At 45.4% G+C, this 15,583-nt stretch overlaps 1 protein-coding gene across 13 annotated transcripts in view; it reads left to right on the forward strand.

Moving 5' to 3' along the window:
* Window positions 1-3,228: 3,228 nt before the first annotated feature.
* ATXN2 (ataxin 2) overlaps window positions 3,229-15,583 on the forward strand; it is a 49,254-nt gene continuing 36,899 nt past the window's right edge. For 12 of the 13 annotated variants that reach the window (XM_030959270.1, XM_030959275.1, XM_030959277.1 and 9 more), the window contains exons 1-5: window positions 3,261-3,464; window positions 9,980-10,016; window positions 11,616-11,675; window positions 12,385-12,456; window positions 12,661-12,811. In XM_030959270.1, the coding sequence (XP_030815130.1) occupies window positions 3,457-3,464; window positions 9,980-10,016; window positions 11,616-11,675; window positions 12,385-12,456; window positions 12,661-12,811 (328 nt within the window). In that variant the 5' untranslated portion in view covers window positions 3,261-3,456. Of the gene's footprint in view, window positions 3,465-9,979; window positions 10,017-11,615; window positions 11,676-12,384; window positions 12,457-12,660; window positions 12,812-15,583 lie in introns of all 13 variants that reach the window. The other variant, XM_030959269.1, reaches the window with a different exon arrangement.

Consider the following 15,583-nt stretch of genomic DNA (forward strand, 5'->3'; position numbering starts at 1 on the left):
TCAGAGCAAAGCCCCGTGCCTGTGCTGCTGTCCCTGTGTAGCCAGGCGTGTTTTGCCTTGCTGGATGCTGCTGAGGATCACCCCGGGTAGCTCAGGGAAGGCAGCACAAGACCAACAGCAGGTTAGATCAAGGAAATGTTACATCACAGGCACTTCCTGCTAAGTGCTGCTATTATCAGCCTCATTCATCTCCACATGCAAATACAGCCTGCACACGTAGTCTCACATCTGGAGGGAAAGGGATAGCAGTCCTGGAAAGGAGCAGCTCTAACCTGGATCCACCAGGAGAGGCAAAAGGGAACGTGATTCTCCATTAGGAATTGCTTCCTTTCTTTCTTGACTGAATCCTGAATTTTTCTCCAGCTAAACCACCACATCCACTGTTGGCTGCTCTTTGTCACATCATTGACATCCAAAGTGTCAGCTGTAAATGGTGGGGAAGAGCAAAAAAAAGGGTGAGAAATCGATAAAACCAAGCCATAAAATAATAAATATTGAGAATGGTGGGCTATCAAGAAAAGCATATTCAGGAGAAAATAAAGGGAATGATGTGCCCTAACAGCAGCAGAACCCCATTACAATAGGAATTTGGGGAGGTCACTGCAGACATAGGAAGAGCAGTGTCCCTGGAGAAGCTGGCTGCTACTGGGAACCACCCTGCAGCTTCTCTGGTGGTCACTGCTGAGCTATTTTAAATGATCACGTCTATATTTACTTTTAACCTGCTTTTTTATAAGGATGCTCAACAAAGAAAAAAGGGAGGGCACAACGAAAGCCAAACAGAGCTTAAGAAAACAAAGAATACATTGAAGGGGAAAACAAGTCAAACTGCAACTGCTCTTGAGTCATTCCTGAGGATGTGAACACCAGCCTATTCATACCCTGCTTTCTGAGCCTGTAATGTCACCCTAAAATGTACTTTACTGTGCTCACGTCATGCCTTAGAGGCTGTCTCTGCCTGTGGAACTTGGTTCTGTGTTTTTTAACATTTTTGACTATCAAGGGCTCTGTCTTTGCCCCACAGCCCCTTCAAACTGCTGCAGGTGCTTTTGTGGTTCTTCACCTTCAGCCACAGAAATGGTCACTAACTGCTGTGAGCTGTGAGCACTCCAGGCTGGAAAAGCACTGAAGTGCTGTCCTCTAAAAACCCCACGTTAAGTGACCTGGATGGGTTCTACTCACTCTCTTGTCAGACTTCCTTGTGCTTTTTATTAACAACTTCCTTTTCAGAGCTGCTCAAGGTTCAGGACTAACCCAAAGCTGTGCAACGTAGAAACAGCACCCTAAAGAGATTGTTTCACAGAATCATGGAATATCCTGAGTTGGAAGGGACCCATGAGGATTTTCCAGTTCAATTCTGGCCCTGCACAGACCCTTCAACATTTTTGTAGCCTCTTTTGGGCTCTATATATTTCTTATATTTTTATCTATTTCTATATACTACTACAACTATTATTATTATTATTACTACTTCTGTATTGTTATATATTGTCTTATATTGGTTTTTCATGCTAGTGATTTTTACACAAATATATAGAAAGGATTTTTCTTAGCTGCTCTTAGGGCTTTATTTATCCCATCACATACAGTGACCCAGATCCCTGCTCTTACAGAAAATGCTCCCAAAATTGGTGCCAGTGGTAACCTTTGGCTCTGCAGGTGCTGATGTCTCCCACAGGAACTCTTGGGCTCCAGAAATCCTCAGCGTCCTTCTCTCTCAGTTCTGTGACTGTGAAAGAGTGAAGCATCTCATGAGTTCATTGAAAGGATTAAAAAATGAAATTTCTTTAAATCACCATCTCTGTTAAGAGTATTTTCAATGGGAAAATTCTTTATGCTGAGCCCATTTTAGGTAGGATCTGTCATCTAGCTCATGAAGTGTTAACCACAAGGCTACCTGGGCCTGTGAGGTAAAACAAAACAATCAGTTTAAAAGGTAAAATGTAAGGAAAATGCTAATTTAAGAAAGCTGTTCAATATTTTATCTTTTTACCATTGTGTGCTGCCACCCACAACTCTTCCAACTGCATAGGAAAGCTGTTGCTTTAGGAGCAAGGTGTATAAATAATGCCTGCCTAAGAGCACGGCTCCTTTTTATTCCATTGGAATCCTGTGGGATTTCTAGAGCATTTCTATGAATAGATTAAACTCTGAGCATTTCGAGTAACCATGGCTATAAATCAATTTAGCTCTTGGTTTTCAAGTTGCATCTGCTCTTACTAATCTTGTATGTGCATTTTTTTTTAATAGGACAGACCAGGCTTTATTTTTGTGTATGGGTTTTGGTTTGGTGAAATTCCCACTCTGCACCAAGCAGGTTCCACACACAACCACTGCACCCTGGATTGCTGCAGGGAGCCTGCTGATGGTGGACAGGCAACACGGACCGAGGGGAGAACTGGCATCTTGAGCTTAAATATTTTACCCATCAGCTCAAGGCAAACTTAAATTTCTTTACTACGACGGGAAGCCCTGACTGCTCCGAAATCTGTAAGATGGAGGGGCACTGCACAGAAAGCAGCCATCCTCCGGCCCCATCTTGCTTTCCCCCAGGAGCAGGGATGTGTTTGGCAGCGATGGCTCGGGTTCTCTGCGGATCGGGGCCTGGCGTCCTCCACCGGCCTTTGCAGCCGGCCGGGGCTCGGCCATTTTTCCTCCATTTCGTTGTCTCTCGACGCTTGGTTTCTTTTGAACGATGCGCTGCGGCCCGAGCCCGCCGCCCTCCCACTGCCGCTCGCTGGGGCCCGGGGAGGGGCGAGCGCGGCCGGGCCCCACCAGGCCGCGGCCTGCGGGGAGCGCAGCGCGGGGAGCGCACAGCCCGGGGGCCGTACGGGGCCGCTCCGCCCGGTGTCACCGGCGGGCTCGGAGAGGGCTGAGCTGGGCTCGGGGACTCTCCCGACCCTGCCGGGGCCTCACGGCCGGGCCGGGCGGGCGCTGCCGCCGTCCCGCGCCGCCGCCGCCTCACGTGTCCCCCCTCCCTCCCCGCCCCTTCACCCGCCGCAGCACCGCCGCCGCGCCCTCCGACTTCCCGTAAAGAGTCCGCGCCGCCGCCCGCCCCGCGCCCGCCGCCGCAGCCCCGCCGCCCCCCGCCGGCCCCGCGCGGGGTGCCCCGAGCCCGCGGGTGTGGCCGCCGCGCCCCCCGGCCCCGCCGCTGCCCTCGCCCGCGGCGCGGCCCGGCCGCCGCCCGCCCCCCGCGGATCCCTCCGCGCCGCGCTCCGCTCCCTCCGCCCCGCTCGCACTGTTTGGGAGCAACCGGCCGAGCCAGCGGCGCCCCGGCCCCGCCAGCGCAGCGCGGACCGGCCGAGCGCACCCAGCCCGGCGCGACCCCCGGCGCTCTCCCTCCCTCCTCGCCATGTCCCTCAAGCAAGCGGCGGCGGCGGCGCAGCCCGCCGGCAACAACCGCAAGCCCCCGGCGGCGGCGGCCCCGGCCTCCCGTCAGCCGCGGGGAGGCAGAACATGGGCAGGTGGGTGCGCAGTGCCGCGGGACCGGCCCCGGGCCCGGCGCGGGCGCCGCTCGCCCGCCCCCGCCGCCCCCCCCCCCCGCCCTCGCCCCGCACCGGCCTCCATGGGCGGCGGCGGCGGCCGGGGGGGGGCGCGGGGCCCGCAGCATGGCGGGGCCGGGGCGGGGGCCGCGATGGCGGCGGGCGCGGCGCTCGCGGCCCCGCCGAGGGGGTTCCGCAGTGCCGGGGCGAGGCCGGGCCGCGGCCGGTGCCCTTCAGGCGCGGGGAGGGCACGGCGCGGAGGCTCCATTTCGGCCCCGCGGGGCCCGGGGCGGGGGCGCCGCTTCTCCCCGGCCGACGTGACCCGCCTGCTGAGGAGGGAGCGGGGGAGGGGGGGCGCGGGCCGCACGTGTCGGGGCCGGCGCGGGAAGGGCCGCGAGCGATGGCGGCGGGGCCGGGGGGCGGCCCGGGCGGGGAAGGGGGCGGCGATCCGGCCCCGCGATGGCGGCGCAGCGCCCTCGGCTCACCCGGGGTGGAGGGAAGGGGGGTGGATGGATGTTTAGATTTTAAAATTTATTTTAATATTTAGGCATCGTTATTATTTGTAATATTTTTAAAAAAATTAGTATTTTTATTTGATTTTTTTTTTTTAATAATGGAAATCGCAATAAAATTCTCGCGGGAAGGCGGGCCGCGCCGCGCCGCTGGATGGTGGCTCCAAGCGCGGCCTCGCTTTTTCCCGGATTTTTGGGGCAGGAATCTTGCAGAGGCTGAGCCCTCTCCTCGCCTCTTCCCCCCGCCCCACGCTCGCTGCCTCTGGAAGATTGATCCCGCTCCTGCTCTCAGATCATTAGCTACGCAAATCCACTCACATTTTCCCCCCTTCTTTCCCTCAAATAATAAACTCTGTAGTGCTGTGAATTTTTCCGGGGCTGCGGGGGTCATAACAAACGATCAGAGCAGGACGTTAACAGTTCTGAAGGTCACAGTCACTCAGAGCAGTTTCGAGTTTTATTAATCTTCCTCTTCAACTGGACGTTTATTTCCACTCGGTTTTGTGCACTGGCAATAAAACAGAATTTACAGTGGCCCCATTGTTGGACATCACTGGAAATAGGGTTTTACTTTGTTCCCAGCCAGTGGAACTGGAAGCGGAAGAGCTTTGGAATGGTATGAAAAGGACAAAATAAATAACAACAACAATACCTCAGCAGCTCAGAGCACCGATTTAATAGTTTTTACATATGGCATTAGGTGGGACGTGATGTTTATTGGGCTCTGTCCCTGCCAACACACAGTGGCACTGTAGAGGTTAACGTGAAGGGCAACAAAACCTCCAGCTTATGTTTTGAAATTCAGCCTGATGGCGACCACTTGCCCCCATAGATTTGGGCACATGAGCTTCAAATTCTCTCCCAAGTTTAAGATTAAAGCCACTGGATTTCTCCAACCAGTGTTGCCTTTCTGGTTCTATTGGATAAATTCCTTTTCAGAACTCCTTAGGGAGTTCTGATGGGGCTGTTTGAACAACTGATGTGTTCCCTGAGAGGTGTTCATGCTCTTTCTTAAGTTTTCAAGTTATTTCTCAATGGAGGGTGTGTAAAATCACAGTCCCAGAGCCCCATGGAACACCTTCAGAGAACTTCCCCTACACCTGTCCTTGGTCTTTTGGGGAGTGCAAATTCAGAGATGGTTCATGCTCTAAACCTGGCCACGTGAATGAAAAGCTGAGTGGCTTTCCTGTTCAGAAAAATGAAAATATAGGTGGCTGCATCTTGGTGTCAATTTGATGCATTATATACTTGAATAAAAACTTGAACATCTCCAGTGTATGTCAAGATTTCTGCCCAGCAACTCCTTTCCCTGCAGCACTAACATTCCCATGCAGAAAAAAAAATTTACTTTTCATGGCTAAGTTGCTCTTGAAAGCTTAGTTTGGGCAGAAGACTCATTGATAATTAACTGTCCTAGGCCTATTTTTCTGTGTTACTGGAAGAATTGGGCTGAGCACTTGTCCTTCTACCTCTGCTCATGAGGGAAGGGTCAGCTCTGCTCCCTGCCTGCTCTCCATGGCTTCACACTGCTGCACATCTGTATTTCAGATTAGAAAAGGTAAAATCCCATGTGAACAACCAGTGTTCTTTACCACCCTATTAATTGCTTTTAGACAAAGGGAAAAATCAGAAATGAAGGCATCCTTGAAGGTGTTTGAGATAAAAAAAGAAGGATTAATACCTTTATGATAAAGAGGCCCCGAGTGAGATGCTGTGTTTGTTTAATGTGCACTATGGCAGATGGGCTTGGGCTGCAGGGGAGATGCCAATAGCACAGCAAGCTGTAATTAGGGAAAATGTAGACTTGGTTCACAAACTTGCTCCCTGTGCTATCAGAACATTATCTAACATCCACTTTCTGTGTTGGAGTTTTGCTGTTATGCAAGCACAGGAGGGTTAGCTGTCCTCCGGCTGCAAGTTGCATCTATCCCAGCCTTCCTCCATCTCTATCCTTTTTTTTTTTGTTCATTTTTCCCCATTGTTATTTTATCTGAAGGTAAAAAACACCTTAGGGTCAGGGTTTGGATGTTTCTTGTCTTGTTACAATTATGGCAGAAGGGATTTTTCATTTTGGTAATTTGCTTGCCTAACTGGGCTTGGGGAAGAATGCATGGAGTTACTGTCCTTTAAAAATGGCTTTTTCCCATCAAAAAGCTAAAACTGAAACCACCCCATGGTTCAGTTTTTAAAGAAATGACACAAACTTCTTGCCTACATTTGTTTTCCTTTTTCCTTGACATCCCTTTCTTGAGAGCATGGTGACCATCCTGTTCAGAGGGAAGGGAAGGGGAATGTTGAGTGCAAGGTGCTGGAATTTCAGGGCAGTGCCTGTTCTGGGTGTTTGCTCACCCGTGCCAGTCCCAGGTTTTTGAGTTGCTTCTGACATCTTTGTGTGGGTTTTAGTGCAAATGTGCTGAACTGCTGAGCAGAATGACTGCTTAACCTGCAGGCCTCTTTCCTTATCACTGTGAGTGCACTTTAGGGTGGTGTTACATCCCTGGTTTTGAGTAACTTTTAATTTAACAACTGATTCATGGCAATGTCTGTGAAGGTTCTCCAATGACTAAGCCCATCAAGAGGTTCCAGGTGTGCACTGGGCCAGACTTGAGTCAGGTTGTTCAATATCCAGATGCTGTAGAAGCTGACACCCTGTGTGGAGACAGGAATTGACATTATTGATGTCAGTATTGGGGGAAAAACTACAGAAAATAAAGCTGCAGGACTTCTTGCATAATCTTCATTTGACATCTTCGATTCATTTGACTTTATAGAGCCAAACTGCAATGAAATAAAACTTTGCACTTCAGATTTCTCCTTTAGAAGAAAAGCTTTGCCAGCTCTCTGCACTAAAGTTCTTTAGAGTACCCTGTAAATTTGCTTTCCAAGCTGCAGCAGTGTCAGTCAGTGCTCCAGAAACATCCATTCACACTTTAAATTCAAGTCTTTGTAACTACATTTCTGCTCCAGACATTAATTGCAGCGTGGCTCCATTTATTTCTTAGTTTCAGAGTGAAGATGCTGCTGGAAAGAAAACTGCAGACTTTCTTTCCCATCCAGGAGTGACTTTGCTTCCCTTGCATTAACTGAGAAAATACAAATGCGTGACCTTGTTTTGCTTATCCAAACACTCCACTTGGCATGTAAACATTAAGGAGGGAGGTGAGGGATGCTGAGGAAATACTCATAAAAATAGAAAAAAATGTGCAAGTTGCTGCTGGAAAAAAACATTTATGGTGCAGCTTTTGGGCCCTGATGGAGACTTTGCTTCTTGGGCTGGAACTGCTGGAGCCAAGGGGTTGGCACTAAGTTTAATTGCTCGGTTGTTACTTTGTCCTGAGTTTGTGACTTTGCTACCCCAAAGCAAAGGGTTTCCAGCTTGGATTTGTCAGGCTGTCCTGCCTTCTCCCAGGTTTACCTTTAACCATGTATCTGCAATGCAAAATGAATTTTTTTTTTAAATTTTGCCATATTTACCCTCATGAAAATGGGGTTTTAGGTAGCAGTGCTAAATTGCTACTGAGCCTTCCTAGATTCCCCCACCTCCATTTCTTTGTGTTACTCTCCTGTTCCAAATTATGTTAAAACATCTGGCAAAACCCCTCTGCCTTCTCCTTTTGTGAAGGTCCTGAGGGGTTTTTTTCATACGTTGCATCAAAGATGTGTCAAATGATACTTTGAACGTGATTCTTCACCTGTTGGAATATGAAACTCAAGTTGGTGGCCTTGGTTTTAGCAGAAGATACAGTTTTGGCTAAATTGTTGCATTAGTAGGATTGGCAAATATATTTCTTTTCTGATCTTGGAGAATGTGTTGGTTTGTTTTTTTTTTTTCCCAATGGTTTGTGATTAACAGTTGTAGCTGGAAAATAAGAGGCCAGATCTATAAAGAGACTTGATAGATCAGAGAATTTTGGCTGATGTAGGGGCTGGGACTTCTTGCTGATGTGGATGTGCACAATCAGTTTGTTTCTTGAAGAAGTGTGGGTAGGAACAGTAATTTTGGAAATGTGGTAAGAGATGGAAAATCTGGAATACTTGGGTTGATGCTTAGAGGGAATACTCCATACTTTCAACCCAGTTATTTTCAGGTCTAAGAATACTTTGTCACTAAAAATGGGAGTGGTTTCTCTTGAAAAGACACGAAACTCTTTCACTTTTGATCTATAGCTGATGGAGAAAAAGGAGGAACTTCTAAAATCTATGAGGGCAGCAGATGGAACTGGCAAAATTGTTTGACTTCGGCCAAGTTTTGAGTGACCATGATGATCACATTTCTGATTGTAGTAGCAGGACAAATCAAACTGGGCTGTGGCTCTTATGTGGGGGTTCCACATCTGGTGAAATGACTTTCAGATAGAGAAGGGTCTGAATATTATACAAAAAATGCTGTTCCATGATCACAAAGCTTCAGTTCTCTCAGAGGCCATTTAACAAATGTCAGATTTGGTAAATGGTGAGATTTGCTCCGGAGCAAGCCTGACATTGTGAAGCTGCCCTATGGAAAGTTAAGGCTGATGGGTAGTTAAATAAAGGTTATTTGCATTAGAGCTTTTTTTGGTGAGATTAGCTCTCTGCAATATCCTGAAAATGCCTGCTGGGCACCCCAAATCTGCAGTTCTGCCATCAGCCAATGCCCTCAGCATGTGTGATGCTCTGAGCCCACAGTTCTGATGCAGAAGCTTGTTGGAAATGAGTCAGGTGATAGTTTAGTGGTTTTTCATTTTTTCCTCATTAAGGCCTTTCATGGCTCTCTGATGGCTTTGCTTATTTCGGCAGAATTTATTGAAGGGTTATTTATGTTCCCTGAGAGAAGTTCCTTTGATTTTTTGACTACCCTGTGAGCTCTCTTTTATAAGGGCCTGTTATTCTGGGGGGGTAGGGTGTATTCAGCCCCAGCTTGGTGTTTTTAAAAGCATTTCAATGCAGTTGGCATCTAATGAAGGTGTTCAGGAGGCTCTGAGCAGCCTGGGCTAGAGGAAGGTGTCCCTGCCCATGGCATGAGGATGGATCTTTAAGGTCCTTTCCAACCCCAGCCATTCCACGATTCTCTGACATCCAGTTGGATTTAGATTTCAGTGTTGTTTAGATAATACCAGGCATGATTCTTCAGGTGTCTTTATTGCAATGGTTGTGTGTCAGTAAGGTGAGTCTATTTAAAAAATTGAGGGTTTTTTTAATAGAACAGAAGATTTATTTTTGCCTCACATTCCAGTGAGTGCTCCTGAAGTCATAACACAAATCTAAATCACTATAAGGAGTATTTGAAACTAGGACTTCTTGGTACAAGGGAGGAGCTTAGAATTAAGGCACACCAGTGGAGTTGAAGAATTGGAGCTGTTGGGGATGTTTTTGGCTGCAGGGATGATTTAGGGCTCAGGTCCTGGGGTGCAGGGCACAGACTGACCCTTGTCAGGGTGTTCTGAGCATCCCCAGGTGTCCTGGGAGCTACACACTGACAGATTGGCATTAGGGGGAGCTGGTGTTTTTGGGGAATGGACAGAATTAGTTAGAAATGAGCTCTGTAGGTGGAACCTCACAGTCAGGGCTCCTCTGTGGCCTGTGGCAGGGTCAGTTGTTTGGGTGGCCCAGATCTGACACAGTGACAACATCTGGAGCCTCCTGGCTCAAGGAAGTGACTCTGTGCTATGTAGGGCTTGAGCCTTACCTTGCCTTTGTGTGCCATAAAGATTTGGAATTTGCTTTAGTTGCAGGATTAGTCTTTTATTCTTCCTCTGATTCTATAAATTTAGTATTTTCTTCATTTTATCCTTTAATTTATGACAGGTACCCCCCTGCCTGCTGATAGGTCAGCAGCTTGGAGATAAACCCAGTGGGTCCTTGTCAGGCACTGCTCTCTGGGAATCCTGGTTTTCCCAAACCCATTTTCAACTCTGAATTAAGATGGGTTTGGAATTCTTGCTGGGTAGGAAATGGAGCAGTTCCAGCAGCTCTTTAATCACCTGCCATGTGTGTGTTTCATTGCAGAGGCCGCAGCAGTGGCAAAGGACCACCTCAGCCTACGGTGAGTTTGTGGTTTCTGCTCTTTGTGCCAGGGCAGGGTTGGGGAAACAACTTAGCAGAATGGCAGATACTGGAATATTCTCTCCATTTTTTCCTTGGGATACCATGGTGGGTGGATACTTTAGAGTGAAATACAATTTTTTAAAGAGTAGCATCTCACATTCATTTAAGTCTCCTGGGAGGGTGAAGGGGGGAAGGTTCACTTAAACTTTTGACTGAACTAATATAAATATTCTGCATTTTCTTGCAATTACAGCTGGAAATATAAATAACATTTAATTTAAGGCAGTGCTTTTTGAATTAGTTCCTATCTGAAAATTCTAACATTGGCTTCTCCCTTAAACAGATGACAGTAAAGCAGCATTTAATGAAATAAAAATAACTACTTTGTTTAGCTTTACTATAAAATTGCTGAGCCATTGTTCTCAGTAGCTCCAATGTGCAGCTTTAGTTGTTCTCAAGGCTGTGCATTGCTGGAGCATAGATGTGGCTTGACTTGCAGAACATCATTTTATCAGAGCTAAATTCATGGATCTTGATTGAAAGAGTGAATCTTTGAACTTCACTAATCAAATATTTGCCAATTTGTTGCTGGCCTGGTTTTCAAAGATGCCTAATTTTGGGGAATGGAGCAGAAGCAGGAAGATTTAAAAGGGCTGCAGTTTGCTTACATAAATGTTTATTGAAGATACCAAGACACTTGAGAAAAACTAAAGAAGCTTTGAGGAAAATTGGTGGAAAAGGTCATGGGCAAACACTAAACATCCCCAAGTGTTGGTCTGCATATGCTGTGTACTGAGTGCTTCAGCTGTCCCCAAACTTGTCTGTTCAGCCCAGAAAACAGTTAAAAATACATTATCAGTTGAAAAACTCAGAATATGGTGAGGTCCTAAGAGCTGTTTTAGCATCTCTTGATTTACAAACACAAAGAGGTACCAGGTATTGCAACAAAACAGCTGCACTGAGGTGAACATTCCTCCAGCAGCCTGGGGACACCTGCCCAGCTCTCCCAGTCAGGATTGCAGGTCCTGGTGCTGCACAGAGTTACTTTGGACTAAATTAATAATAGGCTTTGTGGCAATTTAGCACTCCACAATTTGATGGCTTTAGCTGCTGTTAATGTGTGTAATCAGGGCTGGGAGATGAAAGGATGAGCTTGAGCAGGCCTGAAAACACCTTTTTGCTTCTGCAGCTCTGCAAGTGCTTTATTCTCTTGATGGTTCTTAAAACCAGCAGGGCTTTTTTTGTTTAAAAACAAAGCCCAGCTGACATCCCTCAAATCTGTGCCTATCAGCTGCACCCAGCCAGCCAGAGAATTTCCTTAATGGAGTGACATTAGGGGCTCTCCTGGGATTTTTATCTTGGTTGGGAGGGTGTTAGATCTTTAACTGGTCAGAAAAAAGTCAGGGGCCCTCTGAAAATCTCCCCTGGCATGTTTAATATTAATATTTAATAATAAACATTCCATGTGTCTTGCCTGAGTAAGATTTTTGCCCAATGTTTCTGAGATTTTCTGTGTACTGATGAAAGCCTGGGTTGGGTTGGGTGCTCTGGCTTTTGGAATTCCTTCAATATTCATGATGACTTTCTTATTTTTCAGATTTCTTTTGATGGCATCTATGCAAACATGAGAATGGTTCACATACTCACATCAGTTGTTGTAAGTCTTCATATTTGGAAGAATGGTTCCTATATGACAGGGAATTGTTAACTAATCATCTAATTGTAATATAAAAGAGTAAATATTAAACTTTAAACACTTTTTGCTAAGGTTGAGCTTTAAAGGATCACAGAAATTTAAGGCTTGGAAAGGTTTAACTCTGATTTGCAGAGCTACAGCAAATTTCTTAGGTGCACTGGTTGTATTTTGAATTTCCTGTCTTTAGAGAGGTTATGGATAAATAAAATTTATTTTATTATATCCATTTTATAGGGATTAGAAACCTTTCTCCCAAGATTTTAAGGGAAGCCCTGACATGGCAAAATGAAGTAAGGCAGACTGTCCCACATCTGCTTGAGGCCAGGATAAGCTTTTATCCTTATTTGTACCCACACAGGCACAGATTTGGGGTTTGCACAAAACCTCCTTTGTGTGTTTTAACTGGTCAAGAGTCTTGTGAGAACCAAATATTCTCCAGTGAGTATCTTAAATCCCTTCAGAACTGCCCATGCACACCCAGCTATTTGAATTTGCAGAGCACAGCAGTGTATTTATAAATGGGCAGATGCTGAATGAGGAAATTTGGCTAAAAATTGAGCTGTATTTTTACATTTTGGACCTATGTAAAGAGCACATGTTTTAGAAAATCCCTGTAATGTCATTTGTCATGTTGGTGGAAAGTTATATTCTCATTTTTCTTGCATTCTAGGGATCCAAATGTGAAGTACAGGTGAAAAATGGTGGTATATATGAAGGAGTTTTTAAAACCTACAGTCCTAAGGTAATTTTTACATTTTGACTCTTCCCTATTGTGAAAATTCCTAATACCGAATAACCAACATTTGATTAAAACTGTAATATTTACTCTGAATTATATTTACTGTTCATGCCTAGATTTAAAGCAGATTGAAATACCTAGTTTTTGCAAATTTTTGAGGGGATGACTGTGCAGTAAAGCAGTGCCCTGTGTTTGTATTTCCCACAGTGTGATTTAGTGGTTGATGCTGCTCATCGGAAAACTGCAGAATCCAGTTTGGGGCCAAAACGGGAGGACATCCTGGAGAGTATCTTGTTCAAGTCTTCAGACTTTGTTATGGTGCATTTTAAGGATATGGATACCAATTATGCCAGAAGAGGTATATTTGTTTTAATTTTTTTAATGTTTTAAGATCATAATTCAGGGTTTTTCATAGTGGATGCTTTAGGATCCAAATACTGAAGTTCATATTTAGATTTGTAGTTCTTAAAGAGTGCAAAACTTCAGCACCTTGTGAAATCAGAAATTCATAAATTGAAAAAAAAATGTATTTTTGAGTAGCTGTTTTGGTGTCTGGAAAGCAAACCCTTAGTGGTTTTACAGAATATTTTATAGATTCTATGGGAGGTAGAAGCATTTTTGTAAATGTCATTCTAAATTTCTCTGTTAAGTGTTATACAAGAATCATTGAATACAGAAATTCTTTGGAAAAAGGTTATTTCTCAAGAGTTAAGATATATAGAGTGTATACTGAGGTATATTCTGTTTCTAAACATACATTCATAGAAATATTCTATAAATACTCCTGCAAACAAAGCTAGAAATTCTTTTAAAATCCTCTGTTTGTGTTTTAATTTCTTCTTTACTCCTTGTAGACCTGTAGGTAAAGCTCTTCAAAATACAGAGAGGTGACAGACAAATCTTAAAATCTTGAAGACATTGAAACTGTTCAGATTAAACAATTTTGCAGGCAGTCTTCATTAATGTCTGACCTCCAAGCCCCTGATTATTCTTCTGGAACCTGAGAGCTCATGAGTCAGTTTTATTCCTTTGCAGATTTCTCAGGTTTTGGGCAGCAAATCTCCAGAGTCTTTCTGCTTAATGTTGCTGATTTGCTGGGTTAAGGAATAAAAGGAAATTCAGGTTTTTGTGGCATGGGGTGGAATTTGTCTCTGTGTACATTTACAGGCTGATTAACAACTGTCACAGGAGCTCAGTGGTTATTAGAACACCGGTTTTATTCCCATTAGCAGGGACTTAGAGATGAGGACATTTAATGAGAGTTTCTCTCCTCACCTTGTGTTTGTACCTGTTCTTGACTGATCTAAAGCTGCAGAATGAGAGGTTTGTTGTTTCAAGGAATTTCTGCTTTTCCCAGATGATGATGCATAATGTCAGAGCAAATGCAGCATTGAAATGCAGATAAGTTCCAGGTTCTGGATGGGACGTGGAATTTAAATTACATGAGAGCTGTTTTATAATGGGTTTGGTATGAACATCACTTTAATGTAAATGCAAACTGGGCTCTCCCTCACCCAATCTTTATAGATTTTGAGCAGACTGAATGAGGAATATGCTACTGCTTCTAGGAATAATTGCTCAATGGACATTTTCTAGAAGAAAATGACTGTTTCAGGTTGAACAGTCCGTCAGTTCACTTTATTAGGTGGAATGACTGAGTCTAAATCTCTTAAATACTGGAGAGCAGAAATAAAGCCATAAAAATTTGGAGCATGATAAACTGGAAGGCTGCAGAACTTGATAAGTCAGAGTGGCTGAATTAATCTGCTTTCCATTTTGTCCCAAAAATACATTATCTGGAAATGACACTTGGAAGTGTAACTCAGTCTCTGATCACACCTTCAAATTAGAGCAATGAGGGGCTTTCTGCTTCCTGGGAAATTAAATAAGGATTTCAAAAGGTTGGAAGTTTGTGAATGTGCATGAAGGAGCTGCTGGCCTTTCTTCTTGTAAATAAACCCAAATCTTTGTGGTACTGAATGATTTAAAGTGAAAACGGGCTCTGAACTCCTGCCTGAGGACTTGGTGCTCCTTGTTTTGGGGATTGTCCCTGCTTTGTGCTCTGGTTACACTTCCCTAGGAACAGAGACTTTGAATTGTCTAACCCTCAATGGTTTTTGGCTTTCACAGACAGGTGAGGAGAATTTGGGAATACTTGGTTGGAAAGTTTTAAAATCATAGGCAAATAAAAGAGCTTTTCAGAGAGCTCTCTTTGGGAGCTCTCCTTTGGGAGGCTTACCTGGGGTCTGATGATCCTTGTGGATCCCTTCCAGCTCAGAATATTCTGTGATTCTCTCTGTGTAGTTTCTTACCCTGTAGGAGACTTCTAGATTTTGTGGAGCCCTTGAACTTAAAATAAATTTCTGCAGAAGATACTGTTTGGAAAATTTTAATGCATCCTGGCCTCCCAATAAGTAGCTATGGATTTTATTCTGGAATTTGTTCCCTGCTGGGCTGGAGAAATGTGGGTAAATGGGTTTAAGTAGCAGAGATGTTCTCTGGATCCTGAAAAAGAAACTGGAAGAGGAATGGGGAAAAGCAGCAGGTGAGGAGAAAGGGAATGGGATGGAGTCTTCTTTCAGAAGAAGGAAAACAGAGTTGAGTGTGAAAAGCCTGTGCCAGAGCCTGGCAGGCAGCTCCCAGTGCTATCACAGCCCTGCAGCTTTGGGGCAGAGCTGATAACCCCCCCAGAGAGCTCAGGGGAGGGAGCAGCATGCAGGCCTGGGGGTGGGACTGGAGCAGCACAGTGGGTTTGTGCCAAGTATGACACTGCACCTTCAGAGGCACCTCTGGGCAAAGCCTGGGGTCTGCCCAGATTGTACAAACTGGGAGGGTTGGGAGAGAAATTGGTAGGTCTGCACAGGGAGGGGTGTTGTGGCTGTGAATGTTCCAAAAATCAATGTGTCCCTGTTTGCTGGGCCTTTGTCTGCAGCTCTGTCAGCCTGCACAGACCTTGCAGCTCCTGGGGGTGCTTGTTTGGCTTCCAGGGGAAGGGGAGGGATCACCTGAGGGTCTCTCTCTGTGGAATTGAGGTTTGCTGCAGCACAGGCAGGCTGATGAATGAAAAATACACTGGAAAACTCAGGTGAAGCTCTGTTACACCCATCATTCCCCTTCCAGACTGTTCTGT

The sequence above is a fragment of the Camarhynchus parvulus genome, chromosome 15, assembly GCF_901933205.1.
Source record: "Camarhynchus parvulus chromosome 15, STF_HiC, whole genome shotgun sequence".
NCBI classification, from domain to species: domain Eukaryota; kingdom Metazoa; phylum Chordata; class Aves; order Passeriformes; family Thraupidae; genus Camarhynchus; species Camarhynchus parvulus.